The following is a 17,816-nucleotide window of genomic DNA, read 5'->3' as shown; positions in this document are numbered from 1 at the left end:
TGTTGCAACTGCACATTCTTTGGGACGCTACTCTTGCCATACATTTGTAATCCTAAGCTGTTTTTTATGATTCCTTTATGTCTTTATAACCATTATCATCTGGGTGACTCTTTAAATTAACAAAGCCTAGCTGGCAGGGCAAGGTACATTTGAGGATAAAAACATTGAGGTGCAGCTTTTAATAATTTAAATCATACACACACACACATACACACATATGTATACACACACACACACACACACACACACACACACACACACACATATATATATATATATATATATATATATATATATATATATATATATATATATATATCCCAATCCAAACTATCTTGGAGATCTGTTAGGCCCACTTCATGTGGTCACTGTCACTTAATCAAGATAGCAGTGAAATCATGTGGCATCCATTTTTCTTCTTCTTTTTTTTTTTTTCGAGACAAGGTTTCTCTGTGGCTTTGGAGCCTGTCCTGGAACTAGCTCTGTAGACCAGGCTGGTCTCTAACTCACAGAGATCCGCCTGCCTCTGTCTCCCGAGTGCTGTGATTAAAAAGCGTGTCCTACCATCGCCCGGCTGCATCCATTTTTCTTAACTCTAGTAAAATAGCAATCCAAAATTTAAAATGGAATTATGCCTTATGGTTTCTTTAAAATTACCCATGCACCAATTTTTAGTAAATAAAACATGGGTCTAACAAAGGAAGAGCCATAACCCAGTTCTAGAGCCAGCTTTTCAATAATAAAACAGCATATAGCAGTTTTAACATTATCTATACCAAAAAGTCATCTGAATTTCTGCTAACCCAAATTTAGTAATCAGAGCTCAGTGATAAATTTCTGAAGTCAGGCCCTTAAATGTGGTCACAGCAGTGATGGGTGGCAGAGACAGCAAAAATAGCTGAACCAGTTCTGTCTCAGCTCCATGCTTGTAAGAAAATCTACATAGACAAACTTTTTAACAAAACAAGCATATTCAGTATTTGCATGTATGAGAAACCACAGCAAATATAGTTTACATCCTCTTTTGATCTTTTATAACTTTTTTATATACCTTTAATCCATTTTCCTCTTTATTCTTTCAGTCTCCTGCTTTTTCCCTTGCTTTCCAGATGACATACCAAAATTTCTCTTGCTTTTTAGACTACATACCAAAATCTCTCTCGCTTTTTAGACAACATAAGAACTCTTACCAAAGTCTTACTTGTGGTTTCTTTCAGTGGTGTATGATATATTATATGGCTACAATATTTTAAACAAGAACAGAAACAGGCATATACTATAACATTAAATTTTCATCACATAAAATCTTGTATCAGCATGAAACATTTGAGATCAACAGTGGTTTTTTTCATATAGTAACCAGTAATAATTTGTAACCAGCTCCTCTAAATGATGACATATATTTATAACACATTGGATCTGGATGATCAAAGCAGCTCTGGTGGAGGGAAGTCTGGCTATAGTGCCACAATAAGGCCATTGCAGCAACACCTATAGCCAGAGTCCTTGACCCATGGAGCCAAACGTTGGTCAGGTTTGACAAGAAGTTGAGGCAGGCAGCCCCCGGGGCAGGTGGAGGGAACTCATTCACCTGCATGGGAGGGGGCAGGGAGGCATGCAGCATGGGGGGGGGGATTGTTAACCTCTCCAAACCGTAGCAATTAACCCCAGATTCTTTGTCCAGTGTTTGAAATCTTATTGGGGTACATCTGCCCCCTACAACTGTGGTTGACAGCCTTGCTACATTATAACAACAAGGCTGTACAGCCCAGCCACCCAGCCACACAAACACTCTACCCAGCAATGTCATGCTTGGGGTCAAGGCTGACTACTTTTCATGAAATGTTTAAGGCAGCGAGTAGAGGTTATTTGTCTTATTCCTTTTAGGAAAATATACCCCTATGCTTATGGAGCTATCTCTAAAGTCCTGTAAGTGATCTTGATATCAAAGTCAAAGTACTCATGATTTGAGTCTGTCCCTTATCGTCAGTGTCAGTCTAAGTCAGGACAAAAACACAGTAACACACAGACACACAGGACAATGAACAGGACAATGGTGCTAAGCCAAACCAAAGATGAGAGCCTCAAGCTGTTTTGTGGGTGCAATCCACCTGTCTGTTGAACTGAGACCGCTACCTGCATGTTTCACCTCTGCAGAAGGACCCTGGGGGCATCTCCTCAAGGCACCCCACCTGTGATCTTTTTGGGTGTCTGCCTACATAGTCTACAGGCTCTTATGGTTCCTGGGCCTGCTTACAGAAAGATATGAGACATGAGACATGGGACACTAAACAAAACACAGAAAATTTACTGGCCAGTTGAAGGCTCTACAGGTGGTAGTCCCAGTGGGCTTGGGGATCCCAGACGAGCCCCCAAATGTTATGCCCAAATCCGCGAAGTCCCCCAAAAGCTAACAAGAAGACTGAGTCCCATATGTAAAAGCAAAGAGCCTTTATTTTATGCAAGTTTGCAAACTCAGTCTCTCTGCATGTCCAGAGTATTGGAATAAGCAGAGAACTCTGAGCTTGGTTAGAGTTGGTTTTTATAGTAGTAAAGGTAGGGGTGAAGGGTTTCTGAGGTTCAGGACCCCTGATTGGCTGACATTTGTCTAGGGGTGTCCTGGTGAGTGTGTGCTGGCAGGTGGTTCTATCTTCAAGGTTGGAACAGTAGGCATTTTCTTTGGATGGTCTGTTCTTGGGTGGTGCTTGGGTAATCTTAGTTTATGGTCCTTCCTGCAACCAGGTATTGCTTCAGGGTAAACTACTGAGAGTCAGGCCTCCATTAAATTTACCAATGGCTGAGTTCTACTCTGGCAGGTGATAATGGTTGGAAATAAAGAACTTCCTTTGGGTGATCTGTTCCTATTTTGCTTATCATGGCTGGCTCCTACAGTATGAGTCTCGTTTCCATGTGATAATTGCATTTTGAAATGACTGCCTTTGGTTTTCATCATGTTACTACAGTATGTGACACGTGTATTTGAGGGGAGACTGTTTAGACAAATATTCTTTGCCAAGTGGTCTGGAGGCAGAGGTAGGCAAATCGCTGTGAGTTCGAGTCCAGCCTGGTCTACAAGAGCTAGTTCCAGGACAGGCTCCAAAGCTACCCTGTCTCAAAGAAAAAAAAATCTTAGTTACAGTTATGTCTTCGTTGTTGGACATGCTTGAAGCTTGTATCATTTTTTTTTTTGAGACAGGGTTTCTCTGTGTAACAATCCTGTCTGTCTTGGAACTCTCTTTGTAGATCAGGCTGGCCTCAAAGTTACTGAGATCTGCCTGCCTCTGCCTCTGAGTACTGGGATTAAAGGCAGTACTGCCACAATCCAGGGAGCTTGTATAATTTAAAAGATCTCAGTTTAGCTGGGTGGTGGGGGTGCATGCCCTTAATCCCAGCACTCGGGAGGCAGAGGCAGGCGGATTTCTGCAAGTTTGAGGCCAGCCTGGTCTACAAGACCTAGTTCTAGGACAGGCTTCAAAGCAACACAGAAATCCTGACTCGCAAAAACAAACAAAAAAGATCTCAGTTTAATATTAATTACAGTTCCATGCTTTGGATTTTGATTGTTTAATTGTCCTATTTATTTAACTATGAGATATTTGGTTACCTAAATGTATTTTTGAATATTCTAGGATCTGGGTATGGTTGTGCACCTCTTTACTCTCAGTACTTGAAGGCAGAGAGACGGGGATCTCTGTGAGTTTGATGCCAGCCTGGTCTACAAGAGCTAGTTCCAGGCCAGCCAGGGCAATACAGATCCTGAATTAAAAAATATTTTAGGGATATGTGTCTGTGTGATTTTGCTTTATGGCAGTTTTACATTATTTTATTTTAGCTTATTCTTAGAAGATGTTTGATATTTTACCAACCTTTTTTTTCCTGTGGGACAAGATTTTTTTGAATGGTTTTGAAATAATATAATTTTGTTTTGAAACAAAGTATATGGGGAGAATAATACCCGGAGTCTAGTTTCCATTAAAATGTGTATTTAAACAAATGATTCAGACCAGCATTGGGCCCAAAGGAAGAGCTCAGAGAATACAGGTACTTTGATCTATCTGATAAGGAAATTCTGATTTTATGAAGCTGTCTCTCAACAGTGTTAAGAATTTCAACATGATGTTGAAGGCCACTATGTATTTTTTTTTAATGTAATCAATTTAATGTATTCTAGATTTACTTTAATTTCTAAATTGATTTAAAATAAGTAGTACGAGTTGAAGTCTGTCTAAAATAACAGAAGGCAAACTAGTAATTGCTGTTTATAGTGGAACAGTGAATGATTTCTTTTGTAGGTCAAATAACTGTCAAGAGAAGGCGATTCCTATTAGATTCTCAGTGTATACCTTTTGTAGTATGTAGATAATGTGCTTATTTTGCAAAGGTTATCAGATAAAGCTGATTTCTGGGGGGAGAGAGGGTATAAAAGGTGTTAAAATGTCTGATTCCAGAGTAAAATAACAGATGGTGATATCTCTCATCACTTTCCCTGATATAACTCCTTTGTGTAGTAAATTGATGAGTGAAAGACATTGTCAAAACATATCATAGGTTATTTCTTTAAGAAACTCCAGGCTAGCTGGGTGGTTGTGGCACAGACCTTTAATCCCAACACTTGGGAGGCAGAAGCAGGTCAGTGGCTGTGAGCTTGAGACCAGCCTGGTCTATAGAGTGAGTTCCAGGACAGATAAGGATACATTGAGAAAAACCTATCTTGAAAAACCAAGAAGAAAAAAAGGAAACTTCAGACTTAATGTCTTGGGAGATGCCTCAGCAGTTAAGAGTACTTGCTGCTGTTGCAGAGAACCTGGTTCTCATCTGGGCATCCACATGGCAGTTCAGAATCACCTTTCATTCTAGTTCCGGGAAATTGAATGCCCTTTCTGACCTCCATGGGCATCAGGCATGTACATGGTACACAGATATACATTCAGGCAAAACACCTGTATGAAACAAAATCAATATAAAAATGTAAAGAAATGCATAGTTTCTAAAATAACCTGAAAAGGTCAGGGTTTTATTCCCCCTTGAAAAGAGCTGTGTTAACAGCCGGAGAGCTGGCTCAGAGGTTAAGAGTGCTGCCTGCAGTGCCCGAGGTCCCGAGTTTGATTCCCATCCCTGTGTGTGTCTGTGTGTGAATGTAGACATGCATGCATAATTAATTGGGAAAAAAGAAAAGAGGTGTGTTTTGGCTGCTTAGGCAAATTTGCATAGGTCTACCATTGAAAGCATTATTTTTTTAAAAATTTCTCTGCTTTTCATTTCATTGATAGGTGTTTTGAAAATGAGTTATAGAAATGAAAGACACTGGTCTCATTCTAAAACAGCAGTACATGTAACAGAACCTGTTTTAAATGTTATCTCTATGTATATAGGTAGGGGTGTGTGTGTTTATGTGTATATAGAATTTTTGAGTCTAGAGCATAGACTGTATAAAGACTACAAACCCATATTCTTGCTATTGCTTAATTATGTTCTTAGTTTAGGGAGTTAATAGCTACACTATGATAGAGCTGTGGTTACTGTGAGAAACACAATGATATTTGTATCTGGTATATTTTATTGTTTTCCTCTGTTAGAAAAAGGGAGTGCACATGCAAAAAAAAAAGATGAATGATCTGCTGAGATAATTGGCACTTGCAGTTGTCCTATTGATGCTGTGATGGGGAATATTTTAGTTTTATATTTTAGATAGGAAAGTAGAAAATTTTAAGTATATAAGCTGATAATGAATCCATTCTATCAAAATGTTTAATTTCCATGAAAGAGGGGAAAAGATTTTATATACAGAAAAGACACAAGTCTCCTAACATTCATTCTTTTTCCTGGTTATAGCAGCTGGTGGGAATGTGCAAGACTGAATTACTATTGCTTGAACACCTTGGGATAGGATGGTATCAACCCAGAGGAAATGTATAAGAAAATGACAGAAAAATCAAAGGAGAGAAAGGCTTCATTGGAAACCAGAGAAAAGGAACAAGTTATAAATGATTTGAGAAAGAGGGCTTAGCAATGAAGGTGCACAGTTTTTGAAAGCAGTGACCACAACAGAAGACTTACTCTAACTCTTATAATCCCCCAAAGGACAAGCAGCAAAGTAGATGGCTTACTTAGCTCTATTGTGTGCCAATAAAGCTAGGTGAACGGAGGGCAGGGTAGTGTTCTTACTGTAAAGTTTCTTCTCAGTTTGAGCTTTTCTGTCATCTTCCAGGGGATCTGTCTTCCCTGACAGCACAGTGTAATCGCATGATCTTCAATTCCTATCTCTAATATTGATGTCAAGTAATCAAATAACTTTTCCCAATAATACTTATGAAGTCTTTTCTTTTTTATGTCCGTATCCTAGTAAAAATATATTGTACACATAAGCATTTCAGCCTTTACTATGTAATAGGTCTTAATATCAGTGTTACTATGTGTATTAATTATATTTTACTTTGAAGCTCTAATTTAGACTAAAACTTGTACTGTTTTTTTTTTTTTAGGACAGCCAGTAGAGGGGACTTCATGTTTTCTGCGGATCGTTTGGTAGGTGGAGACTTTCCATTTCATTTTATTGTTATACGCAGTGATATAATTCTGGCAGGCCAGGGGGCTTTTCGTTGTAGACCATTCTGGGGTTGAGAGAGATTGCCCTGAACAACCGTCGTCTTGTGAGGCTTCTGAAGTATCCTTTCCATTATAGCATTAAAGTGCTGCCTCACTCCCTTTTACTCCAAAACATTGCCTATGAACCCATTCCTTGTCATTCTTAGATGGATCTTGGCAGTCTGGTTCTCAGCAACTCATAAAATGCCTTATCTTAGGGCCATGAACTGTAGCACATTAGAAGAAAACTGTGTTCTGAGACCTAGCATTCACCCTGTGTATGAGCTAATGTGCAGAAACTAGTTTATTTTCTTTTGTAGTTTACAATGTTAATTGTATTTGTTTTGCTTCTGCCATGTGATATATTGAACATATATGTGCATACCCCTTCTTCAAGGGCATCCTGTTAAGTCCTGAGCAAACCCAGTCCCCACATAGTCAGTGTCATCTCAGATGATCTCTTTGCCACAGCTTTCTGTTCTTGTGTTGATACCTAAGTGTGCTCCATTCTTGGAGTGAAATTGCTAAGTAGTTGCTAAGACTAATACTCTTCATTAATGAAAATAAACATTGAGTACATATTAGGCTTTGCACTAGACTATTTTGGGAGGGAGGAGATAAGACAGTTAAGGATATATAGATATGGTCTCTGCTCTTGTAGAATTTACAATCTTAACACTCTTGTCAGTACTTAGCTTAAAAAAGAAATGTGGCTTATGAACCTTGTAGGTATAATCAAATCATAGAAAATAGAAAAGGAAGAGTGAAAAAAGGCATACAACTTTTAATTTTGATTTTTTTTCTAGAGCACATAAATTCTAAAAGAGTGTAGGCTTTTCCTCTTCTGCTTTTGGCTTTAAATATTCTTGATTGAGAGACCCAATTCTATTTAAACTTACTTTGGTTTCCATGAATAGTAATAACTGATGTTAGCAACAAGAGAAATATGGTTGACATTCCTGGGACAGAAGCCGTTGTCTTTAATATTTTCTTGTGTGTGTGCATGTGTTGTTTGTGCAGGTGCATGTGTGTGCGTGTGTGGAGGCCAGAGATCAGTCTTGGTTGCTTCTCAGGAACCATCTTCCTCATCTTTTTTTTTCCAGATAAGGTTTTGTACTGGGATTTGGGGCTTGCCAGTTAGGCTAGGCTGACTGGCCATAAGCCCTCCAGAGATCCTCATGTCACTAGGTTATAAAGCATATGTTACCACTTCGCTTTTTTATATGCCTTCTAGAGATTGAACCTTGGTCTTTGTTTACAAGGACCAATTGAGCCATCTCTTCAGCCTTCTTTTATGTTTTCAGCAAAACCCAACCAAATGAACAAAAAAAAGCCATTTTTGAGGTGTTAAGAACTTCCAACTTAATGACTGCTGAGCAAAGAATAGGAGTCTCTGTTCTCTGGGATAAAATTATTCATCTTTCTTTTGTTTCTCTTGTGCCCTCTCTCTTTTTTCTTTTTGAGACATTCTCTCTTTTTTTTCCATAATGATCTCAAAATCCTGGGCTCAAGCATTCCTTCTGCCTCAGCTTCCCAAGTAGCAGGGACTACAAACCTAATGACAGCTGCATATGTTCCTTTTTGTTATAGAAAGTAGGAGTCAAATTCATGGATGTTCTAAAATGCTTCTCTGAAATAGCAGGCATTATATTCTAGCCAAGCAAGAGAGGTGGCATACTTCACCTAGGACTTGGTAACTTGGATTTCTCCATTCTTTGTAGTTGGCTTTGAAGGACCAGTGATGGGGTGGGGTTGAGAAGAATCTGTTATGGTTATGGTAGCAACTATAGCTGTTTATCTTTTTATTGTTGAGGATTTCTAATACACTGTCTCCTCAACATAAGGGTGATATCCCTGATAGTGGACAAGTGATCTTATCCTGAGTTGTTTCCTGTAGTTCTTTACATTTTAATTATTTTGGGGAGAGAGCGGTGAAGATTTAACTGGGGGCCTTGAGTGTATTAAACACATGCTGTACCCCCCAGCCTTTAAAAGGATTTGAGTCACTTTTCTTCTAGTTTTATGCTCTCCTCTTACTTAGACACACCTATCTCCATACTTTTGTTTGTGCATTTTTATTTCTTCTTTGAAAATTTCATATATGTATACAATGAACTTTGATCATATTCACCCCTCATTCTGCCTTCAACTCCTCTCAGACTGTCCCAGCCAACTTCTTGCTCTCTTTCTTTTCATAGCCCGCTGAGTTTAGTTTATGCTGCCCACATGCCCCTGGGTGTGAGGCCACCCTCTGGAGTATGGTCAATTTTTCAGGGGGGCCACACTTCTAAAGAAAACTGACTCTCCCTCCTTCAGAAGCCATCAACGGTCAATAGCTCCTCAGTTAGAGGTGGGGCCTTGTGAGCTCCTCCCCCGTGGATGTGCAATGTTGACTGGCTTGATCTTGTGCCTGTCGTGTGTAAGTAAGCACAACTACGGTGAGTGTGCAACAGCCCTGCCATGTCCAGAAAACATTTCACAGCAGTCCTCTCCAAACTCTGCCCCTGCAGACACGATCACTTCTGTCCCAGAGTTTCAGGGGATGGAGCAGGAACAAGGCTCATTTGAGGCATGTCACCAGAGGAAAGAGAAATGTACATTTCAAAGAAAAAAAAACCTTCTCTGCAATTTTCTCCTAAATAAACCTAAGTAGCCAAGGAAGGTGGTAGCTAGCAGCGAGTGTGCTCTTGCATACACTATTCAAAAGCTTTCTGGGCCATTCTCTGATTCTGCAGGGGGACAAAGTGATGGGCCATTTCCAATTGATCCCTTTAATGACAGTAGAGTGATGTGTTGTGATAACAGAGAATGAAGCCTCGTACTTCTCCCTGCTGTTCCTGATTCTCAATCATTAATGTACTATTGATTGGAGAAAATGTGCACTACGGCTCGGCACTGGCTTTGTTAGAGTGGGCTCTGGTTGCTCATGTCTCGCTGTGAGCGACTGTTTCTAGTAATTTTGAGGGATTCTTCCTTTCTACTTCATAGTTGCTATGCAACTCATAAAACTTTGTTTAAAAAAATTTTAAGTATTTATTTACTTGTGTGTGCATGTCTCTGTGTGTGTGTGCACACACCTGCTCATGCCATTGTGGATGCATGTGGAAGTCGTAGTACAACGTCTGGGAGTCAGTTCTATCCTTCTGCCTGTTTATCTGCCATCTAATTAGCCTTCATAGTACTTTTCTTTAACTGAGAAGTCCCGGGATAGTCTACTGGGTCCTCCTTCAGATCCAGTAAATTGCTTCTGTCTATCTATTCATTCATTTTCTCACAAGGACTTTTCGATATAGTTTACATTATGGTGTACCTTTGTTAGAAATGAATCTAGGTTCATTTTTAAATTGCAAAGATTTCAAAGGTACTAAGCAAGGTAGAGAATCCTAGGTGGACACTTTCCACAGGAACCCATAATTTTATTACTACCAATGGTGTTTTTGCCATAACTCTTATTGAAGTTTTGTGCCTCTCATATTCTTGACTGACTCAGAAGGCACATAGAAGCCCTTTGGTGATAGTCAATGTGCTACAATGGAGGTTGGGTACTTACCAAAAAGCAGCCTGACAATTAAATGTGTCCCTGTAGTTAAGCCATGGTAGGGGCCTCCTTCCTTCCTCTATGACCTAAGCCCTCAGCTCCCAAGGCTAGCAGCTAGCAGGAGACTATGAAGGCCCTCAATTTATTTTTTCTTTGACTTTCTAGATCAGACTTGTTGTAGAAGAGGGACTGAATCAGCTGCCATATAAAGAATGCATGGTGACCACGCCAACAGGTAACAAAGACCTGTGCTCTCAACTTTTCCTCAGAAAAATCCTGAACTAGAGTTGGGGGAGGAAAATGGAAAGAAGGCATTCTGTGTAAAAATCAGTGTGAAAAATGAGTTTAGGTAGAGCTGGTTTTTTTTTAAACATCTTTAAAAACTAAGAGACTTTTGTAAAGAAATATATGTACGTGACTTTTTGTTAATGCCTTGCTTGTCAATTCAAGTTAAAGGTTATTACATAGTCATGTAGCATGCAGGTGTTGCTTCTGATGGCAGCCCACAGGGACCAAAGTTGAGAATTGCTGGCAGCTTATCTTCACCTCTGTGGGGAAGCCACTGGCGCTAACAAATGCAAGAGACTGGTTTGGCATAGAAACTGCAGGTTTAAAAAGAAGATGAGATGTGGAAAAGGGAAAGAAAAGTCAAAATGATAAGATTTGGAGTAGGTGCTTTGCTCTAATAAGAATAGCCTACAATCCCCCTTTCAGAGATTGGAAATTCTGATTTGGATTTTTTTTTCATAACTGATGGAAAACTCTACTATTCAAAGGGTTGGCTATGAACAATTGAGGGCTGAGTTTGTTGCATCATAATTGACACAATTCAGAATGAGACCAAGTTTTGAGTAGCTTAATAACTATTTCAGCCTCTTTCTTCTGCTTTTTAAGGCAGAATGAAGGATCATAAGAAGGGATGGAATGAGGCGGCTTTCTGCTGTGACTCACAGTGGGGCCCCGGTGTGAATTGATGGGGTATCTAGTATTCATGGACTGCAGTGAGTCTCCTTTGAATTCAATTTGGAGGATGTGTATGGGAATATTGTGCTATAATAAGTCCAATTCCCACTTGAGGAAAACCTCCTCTCCCAATTATTCTCACAGGTTTCTTCTGAGGAATTAAGAAATAACTATGAAAGATCATGACTCACTACTTTCACAGGAAATCCAAGGTGCTATACATTGTGTCTGGGTTGCTTTGTACTCGTCTGCTTTGAGCCACGAGTACCTTATAGAATATGCACATGTCTCTAATGATAAAGCATCTCTTTTTTATTTTTATTTCCCAACAGGGCACAAGTATGAAGGAGTGAAATTTGAGAAAGGAAATTGTGGGGTCAGCATAATGAGGAGCGGTAGGTTTGCGTGTGTACGATTTTGTTTCTTTGCATGCATGGAAACGGTTGCTGTTTTCCAGGAGAGGCGGGCTGGCTTGTCATAATTGCATGCTGCCTTTGCTTAAATCTCACCACCTGTGTTGCCTGTCCTCATGGTGCCTTGGAGTCATGGCCTATGTGCTGCTAAGTTTGGTTAATTGTAATTGCAGGCCTCATCCCTAGTGGCCTGCTCCCACGAGCAAGGCAGCTTTTAAAATGCCTCAAAGGAGGGTGGGAGGATAGCAGGATGGGAGAATGGTTTGTAGACTGAAGGAATGTGGCATAAATTAAATTCTTTCTGAAGAAGAACATTTGGAGAGCTGGCTGGAGAAGATGCTGCCTCTGCTTTTATCTGTGTTGCAGAGAACTCTGCCAAAAGCTGGACTGATTTCATATTGTAAATTTTATATTCTTTGTATATGTGACTGCATAGGCAAGAAGCACGTAGCTGTCATTAGCTCTAGCTATTTCCACTTGCTGATCTTATACAGTCTGTATTGGTGCTTTGAGTCCAACTGATCATCTTAACTAGCAACTTTTGTGCAGCAAAATGGCATGCCTGTGATGAGAATGTGTGCCTGCTCTACAGGAATGATTGCTCCTCAGCAAACAACTTTTTTTCCCCAAGAGCTGGAAGCCTCACTTGTTTGCACTGGAAACAGACGGACTTTAAAAACATATAAACCTTCATTTTTCTCTTGCTCTTGTTGTGTTTGTGAACACTTGAACACCTCAATTACAAAAGGCGCTTTAGGCTCTGTTCCTACAGGAAGACAGCTCTTAAGCAGTGAAAACATTCTCAGAATAGTGTTGTTCAGCAACTGAAGTTGTTGAACACCTGGATATGGTTTCTTCTCAGCTCTGAAAGTACCAACTTCTCTGAGAATACCACCTTGGTCCTTGCACCTCTGATGTTTTTCTGTTGGCTTAGCGGTTGCCCATGAATCTACTGAGAGGCTGCCCCATGGGCCCTCAGTCAGTGCTCCACCAGGTACTCAAGACTTCGCCTGATGGGGCTTCTGGTCCCACAGCCTTGCTGAACTAAGTGATGGATCCTGGCCACTTATATCTAAAAGGAAAGCCTATGGCCTATAGCCCCCACTTTTTCATGAATCTTTTATATTTTTCTCAGAGGAAAGTAACAAATTTAATTGGCTTAAAATCATCTTTAAAAATAACGAGTAAAAGTATCTCTGGTATAGAAGAAGCTCAAGGAACAACCCAGTCAATCTTTCATTTCCATCATCATGGAAGCAGAACAGCTCCATACCTTGTAAGCAAGCAATAAGTCTAGCTTACTGTGGTTTCTTTGACAAGCCTTTCATCTGCTTTCTTTGAGTTCCCACTAAGAATAAAATATGAGCTCAGTAGAAGAGAAAGAAGAATGCTTCTGCCTTGATAGTGCTCTTTTTGTATTAATAGCAGTGAGAAACTCGACTTTGGCCTGTTCTTGGATTTGCACGCTATCTGCTGCATCCCTTTTGTCCCTGATTCCTTTTCATTTCCTTCTTCAAGGTGAGGCAATGGAACAAGGTTTACGTGACTGCTGTCGATCCATACGAATTGGGAAGATCCTGATTCAGAGCGATGAGGAGACACAAAGGGCCAAAGTATACTATGCCAAGTTCCCCCCAGACATACATCGCAGAAAAGTCCTTCTGATGTATCCAATTCTCAGTGAGTGGCTTGAGTTGCATTTGTAATTTTTTGTTAGAGTTTTAAATTCAAGTTAGTGTCTACCTCCTACGCACACTTATATAAAAGGCAAAAACAGTTTCTAAATGTGTTTTTCTCTGTTGGATTTGGAGTTGCCCTGGGCAGTTCACTGGGAAATTTTTATTGTGTAATAAGGGAATATACATTAGTCAAACTTTGTTAGCTCCAAAGAACATCTGTTTTGAAATGAACGCATTGAAGCAAAGGACCTAATGAAGTAAAATATATAGAACACAGAAAATATATCGAAACATGTCCTGTCTCTACCCTAATGATCATGGTTCTGATTTTCTCAAGGTTTTATCCTCTCTACAGGTAATTTTTCTGGTATTCTGTTCTCACCCCTCTACTTGCTCATACCATGGTCTCCCAGGGAGGTGAGCAGGGGTGTTAAATTTTGTATCTCAAGAAGTAAGTGAGTTTAGGGCTTGTTGTACATTTAATACCTGTTTCTGTTGTACCTATCATTAAAAATAACATTGACAAAGAACAGTCAGTCACTTTCAAATGAAGTGTTCACGAGTCAAGTCTTATGTTAAGATTCCTGCCTTGACCTTACTCTCAGAACATGTCAGTTTAGGTGTTAACGTTGCCCTTTTGTTTTAGGCACTGGCAATACTGTAATTGAAGCTGTAAAGGTTCTAATAGAACATGGAGTCCAACCCAGTGTTATTATCCTCCTCAGTCTCTTCTCCACTCCCCATGGTGAGTTGAACTTGCAGCTCCAGATGGTCATGAGATAGTGTGTATCTCTCTAGCCTCTCATCCCAAGGCAAATTATGGTGTCAGTCCATATTAAATTTAAATCTAGTTTTGCTAGTTATGACTTGTGTTTGTCATCTCTAATCTCAGTGATAATATAAAACAATTTTTTGGACAAGGTGTTGCACACTGGTCTTGAACTTCTAGACTCAGGTGATCCTTTTGTCTCATCTTCCTAAGCAACCAAGACCACGGACATAGATAAGCATGCCTGGCTTGTTTTACACTATCCTGATGTTTAATATCTTATTCCATTATTTTATACATGTATATGTTTGTGTACCTCAGAAGCCAGAAAAGGGTGTTGCATCCCCTGGAACTGGAATTACAGATGGTTGTGACTTGCCATGTGGGTGATGGGACTCAAACCTAGGTTCCCTGGTAGAGCAGCTGGTGCTCTTAACCACTGATCTATCTAGTCATTCTGATGTTTAAATTCAAATGGGAACTTATGAATTACTTCATTGAAAATAACTGCAGTTGTTTTCCCAAGTCCTATTTGACTAGGGCCTACAAATGGCTGAAAGGTCCCAAGTTTCAATGGTTTTCCCTGAGCTTGAGAACAGCTCTCGAATAACAAGGAACTTATGGTGTTATTGAAGTAATCTTTGCAATGTGATGTGAATATCAACTGTTTTTTTGAATTAGATGTCTGTTTTAAGTAGGTGTGAGGAAGTCATCTATTTCCCATTTCCTTTAAGAGATATAGCTAAATTAAGACTCTGCCTTTCTTACCAAACAATCTTGGGCAATTAGGAATACATAGTATGAAAATAATCATACAGGCATTAAGAATTTAGTTTCTAGGGTCTTCATTATGGAGTTGATTAGTATAAGAAATAATTTGAAAGTGTGTAAATGATGGCTGGGAATGAATGGTGACACATGGTTGTAATCCCAGCACTTGGGAGGCAAAGACAAGAGGATCAGTGCAAGTTCAAGACCAGCCCGCCTTACATAGAAAACCTTACTATATAGCAAGACTGTCTCAAAAACAACAACAAAAAAGGAATTATATATACTTGACTGATAAGGAAATGGGTATATAAGTAATATCTATTTAGAGGTTTATTACATACCTTGCAGAAGTTTGTTATTGGTTGTTTTAGTCTTCTTACCCTTTTCGCTTTTTGGAGGGTCCACTACTCAACTTTTAAATTAATCACACATGGAGTCTTATTCTTTCTTATAAATCCCCATCCTTAGCTTGGCTTGTTTCTAGCCAGATTTTCTTAATTACTTTTTTATGTTAATTAATTTTTAAAAACGATCTTTTCTCATTTTACATGCCTATTCCATTTCTCACTCCCTTCCGCCCATCCACTCCTCAGAGAGGGTAAGGCTTCCCATGGAAAGTCAACAAAGTCTGACACATCACTTTGAGGCAGAACCAAGTCCCCCCCCCCCTCCATATTTAGGTTGAGCAAGGTATCCCTCCAAAGAGAATTGACTTTGAAAAGCCATTTCAAGCACTAGGGATAAGTCCTGGTCTCACAGCCAGTGAGCTCACAGACTGCCCCAGCCACACAACTGTCCCCACATTCAGAGGGCCTAGTTTGGTTCTATGCAGGTTCCCCCACTATCAGTCCAGAGTCAGTGAGCTCCCACTAGCTCAGGTCAGCTGTTTCTGTGGGTTTACCCATCATGGTCTTGACCCCTTTGCTCATATTATTGTTCCTCCCTCTTCAAATGAACTCTGGGGGCTTGGCCCACAGCTTTGTGGATCTCTGCATCTGCTTCCATCAGTTACTGGATGAAGTTTCTATGATGACAATTAAGGTAGTCGTCAATCTGACTACAGGGCAAGGCCAGTTCAGGCACTGTCTCCACTATTCCTTAGGGTCTTAATCTGGAGTCATCCCTGTGGATTCCTGGGAATTTCACTGGTGCCAGGTATCATGGTAGCTCCATAATGGCTCCCTCAGTCAAGATATCTCCCATTCCCAGGGAGATCCATATATGTCTCTCTTAGGGTTCTCCTTGTTACCTAGCTTCTCTGGAGTTGTGGACTATATAGCAAGATATTTTTAGCTTAAATTATCCCATCTATCTTTTCCCTCGGGCTTTTACTTTCTTTATTTCTGTATACTTTTCTTTGCTTCTTTCTTCATGACTTGCTGGGTGGCTGGCCCCTGATGTCCTCCTCTCCTTGTTCTATCTTGCTCCTTCTTATCCCCATCCAGATTTCTCCTCCTATCTATTCTCTCTGCCTGCCAGCCGCACCTATCTTTTCTCCTGCCTTCCTATTGGCCATTCGGCTCTTTATTAAACCAATCTGATGTTTTAGACAGGCAGAGAATCACAGCTTTACAAAGTTAAACAAATGCAACATAAAAGAATGAAACACATCCTTGCATCATTAAATAAATGTTCCATGGCATGAATAAATTAACATATCTTAAAATAATATTCCACATCAAAAGTTGCTTTAGAAAAAAACATTTAGTGATATAAAAATATAGATAGCAAGTGTGAAAAAGCAGCACAAACAAGAGAATTGCATACTGTGAAATGCATCCCTCCTTCAAAGTCTCAAGGACCTTTTAGGAGGGCTGGGAAGATCTTAAGAGCCAGAAGTAGTGGATGACTTTAGGGAAACGGTGTTTTCCAGACAGAACAGTTACACATATGAACTCATAGAGGATGTATGACAGTGTGCATAAGACCCATGCAGGCTCAGGCCAGATAGAATCCTAACATGGAGGTAGGGAAGGTGGACACGGAGTCCTACCATTAGCTGAGGCGCTGCTGGCCTTTGATGGGTGCTGGGAGAGGGAGAGTCAGCTTTTTTAATGGTTTGACTCCTACCAGATCAACACACCAGAGTTGGGTAAAACAGCCTGGGCTTGATGGTTGAAGGTGAGAAGAGGAAAAGAGAGAACACAAACATCCACAAAGTTGGGTGGATAGGGAGTGGGGACGAGGTATGAATAAGATCAAAATATATTGTATGGAATTCTCAAAGAATTAATAGAAATATAAAAAAATACTGTGAAATGTTACCAGGAAGTTTAGAGATGACCAATACAAATTATAACACTAATTACCAAAAGTAGACTTCAGCATAAAACCAAATAAATTTGACCTCAACATGAGTGGCTAGGAAGATACTCAATGGTTTCAAATTGCACACACAGTGCTAATAGTGCTTATTTTCCGGTTTAATTCTGAATGACTTTCACTTTTAAGCTTTTGGGGTTTTGGACATTTTCTCAGTGTTTTACTCACTAGTTAGGCTGTTCTCGCATTTCCAGCTAGCCTAAGTTTTAGGCAAACTTCAAGAAGCCACAGCATGTGTGTTAGAAGGCTATTCTAAATAGGCTATTGTGTACTAATTGTGGTCTATTGGATTACTTTGTTCTTTTGTAACCTCAATGTACCTGTAATTCAAATACCAGCGGTGACAAAGGGTGATTTGCTTGATTGTCCATTGTATGTAGCACTGGTGACATTCAAAACATTAAGATAATCCAGTAATTATCCACCTCTAGCAAAAGAAAAAATAATCTCTTTAGTTGTAGTTGTATTAATTGGAACAGTGTATCATTGTTTGGCATTAAAACTGAAAAATCCACATTGTGTAGCAGCCTTTACTGTGGTGCTTTGGTTTGGCGTCCCAGCTAGTCTAAATTCCCTGCCCAACCCCTCACCTAAAGCTCAAATCCTTCTTTCTAAATAGTTAGCATTCTCTGACATACCAAATACGCCTTCACACTTATTTCCTGGGGTTTTCATTGGAAAACTCTCATTTCATGGGATTATCCTTTTAGGGAGTGCCATATTACTTGATTCTAGCCAAAGCTGGTATGACTGAATAATTTGATTTTCAGACCATA

The 17,816-nt window shown here is 39.8% G+C and overlaps 1 protein-coding gene across 3 annotated transcripts in view; it reads left to right on the top strand.

Annotated features, from left to right (window-relative positions):
- Uprt (uracil phosphoribosyltransferase homolog) overlaps positions 1 to 17,816 on the top strand; it is a 36,848-nt gene that overhangs the window by 12,543 nt on the left and 6,489 nt on the right. For all 3 annotated transcript variants that reach the window (XM_075958582.1, XM_075958583.1, XM_075958581.1), the window contains 5 exons: positions 6,483 to 6,525; positions 10,289 to 10,358; positions 11,419 to 11,481; positions 13,018 to 13,179; positions 13,825 to 13,923. In XM_075958582.1, the coding sequence (XP_075814697.1) occupies positions 6,483 to 6,525; positions 10,289 to 10,358; positions 11,419 to 11,481; positions 13,018 to 13,179; positions 13,825 to 13,923 (437 nt within the window). The remainder of the gene's footprint in view (positions 1 to 6,482; positions 6,526 to 10,288; positions 10,359 to 11,418; positions 11,482 to 13,017; positions 13,180 to 13,824; positions 13,924 to 17,816) is intronic.

This window comes from Microtus pennsylvanicus, chromosome X (genome assembly GCF_037038515.1).
Source record: "Microtus pennsylvanicus isolate mMicPen1 chromosome X, mMicPen1.hap1, whole genome shotgun sequence".
Classification (NCBI taxonomy): Eukaryota; Metazoa; Chordata; class Mammalia; order Rodentia; family Cricetidae; genus Microtus; species Microtus pennsylvanicus.
The sequence above is the reverse complement of the archived record's forward strand: the minus strand, read 5'-3'. Positions and strand labels throughout refer to the sequence as shown.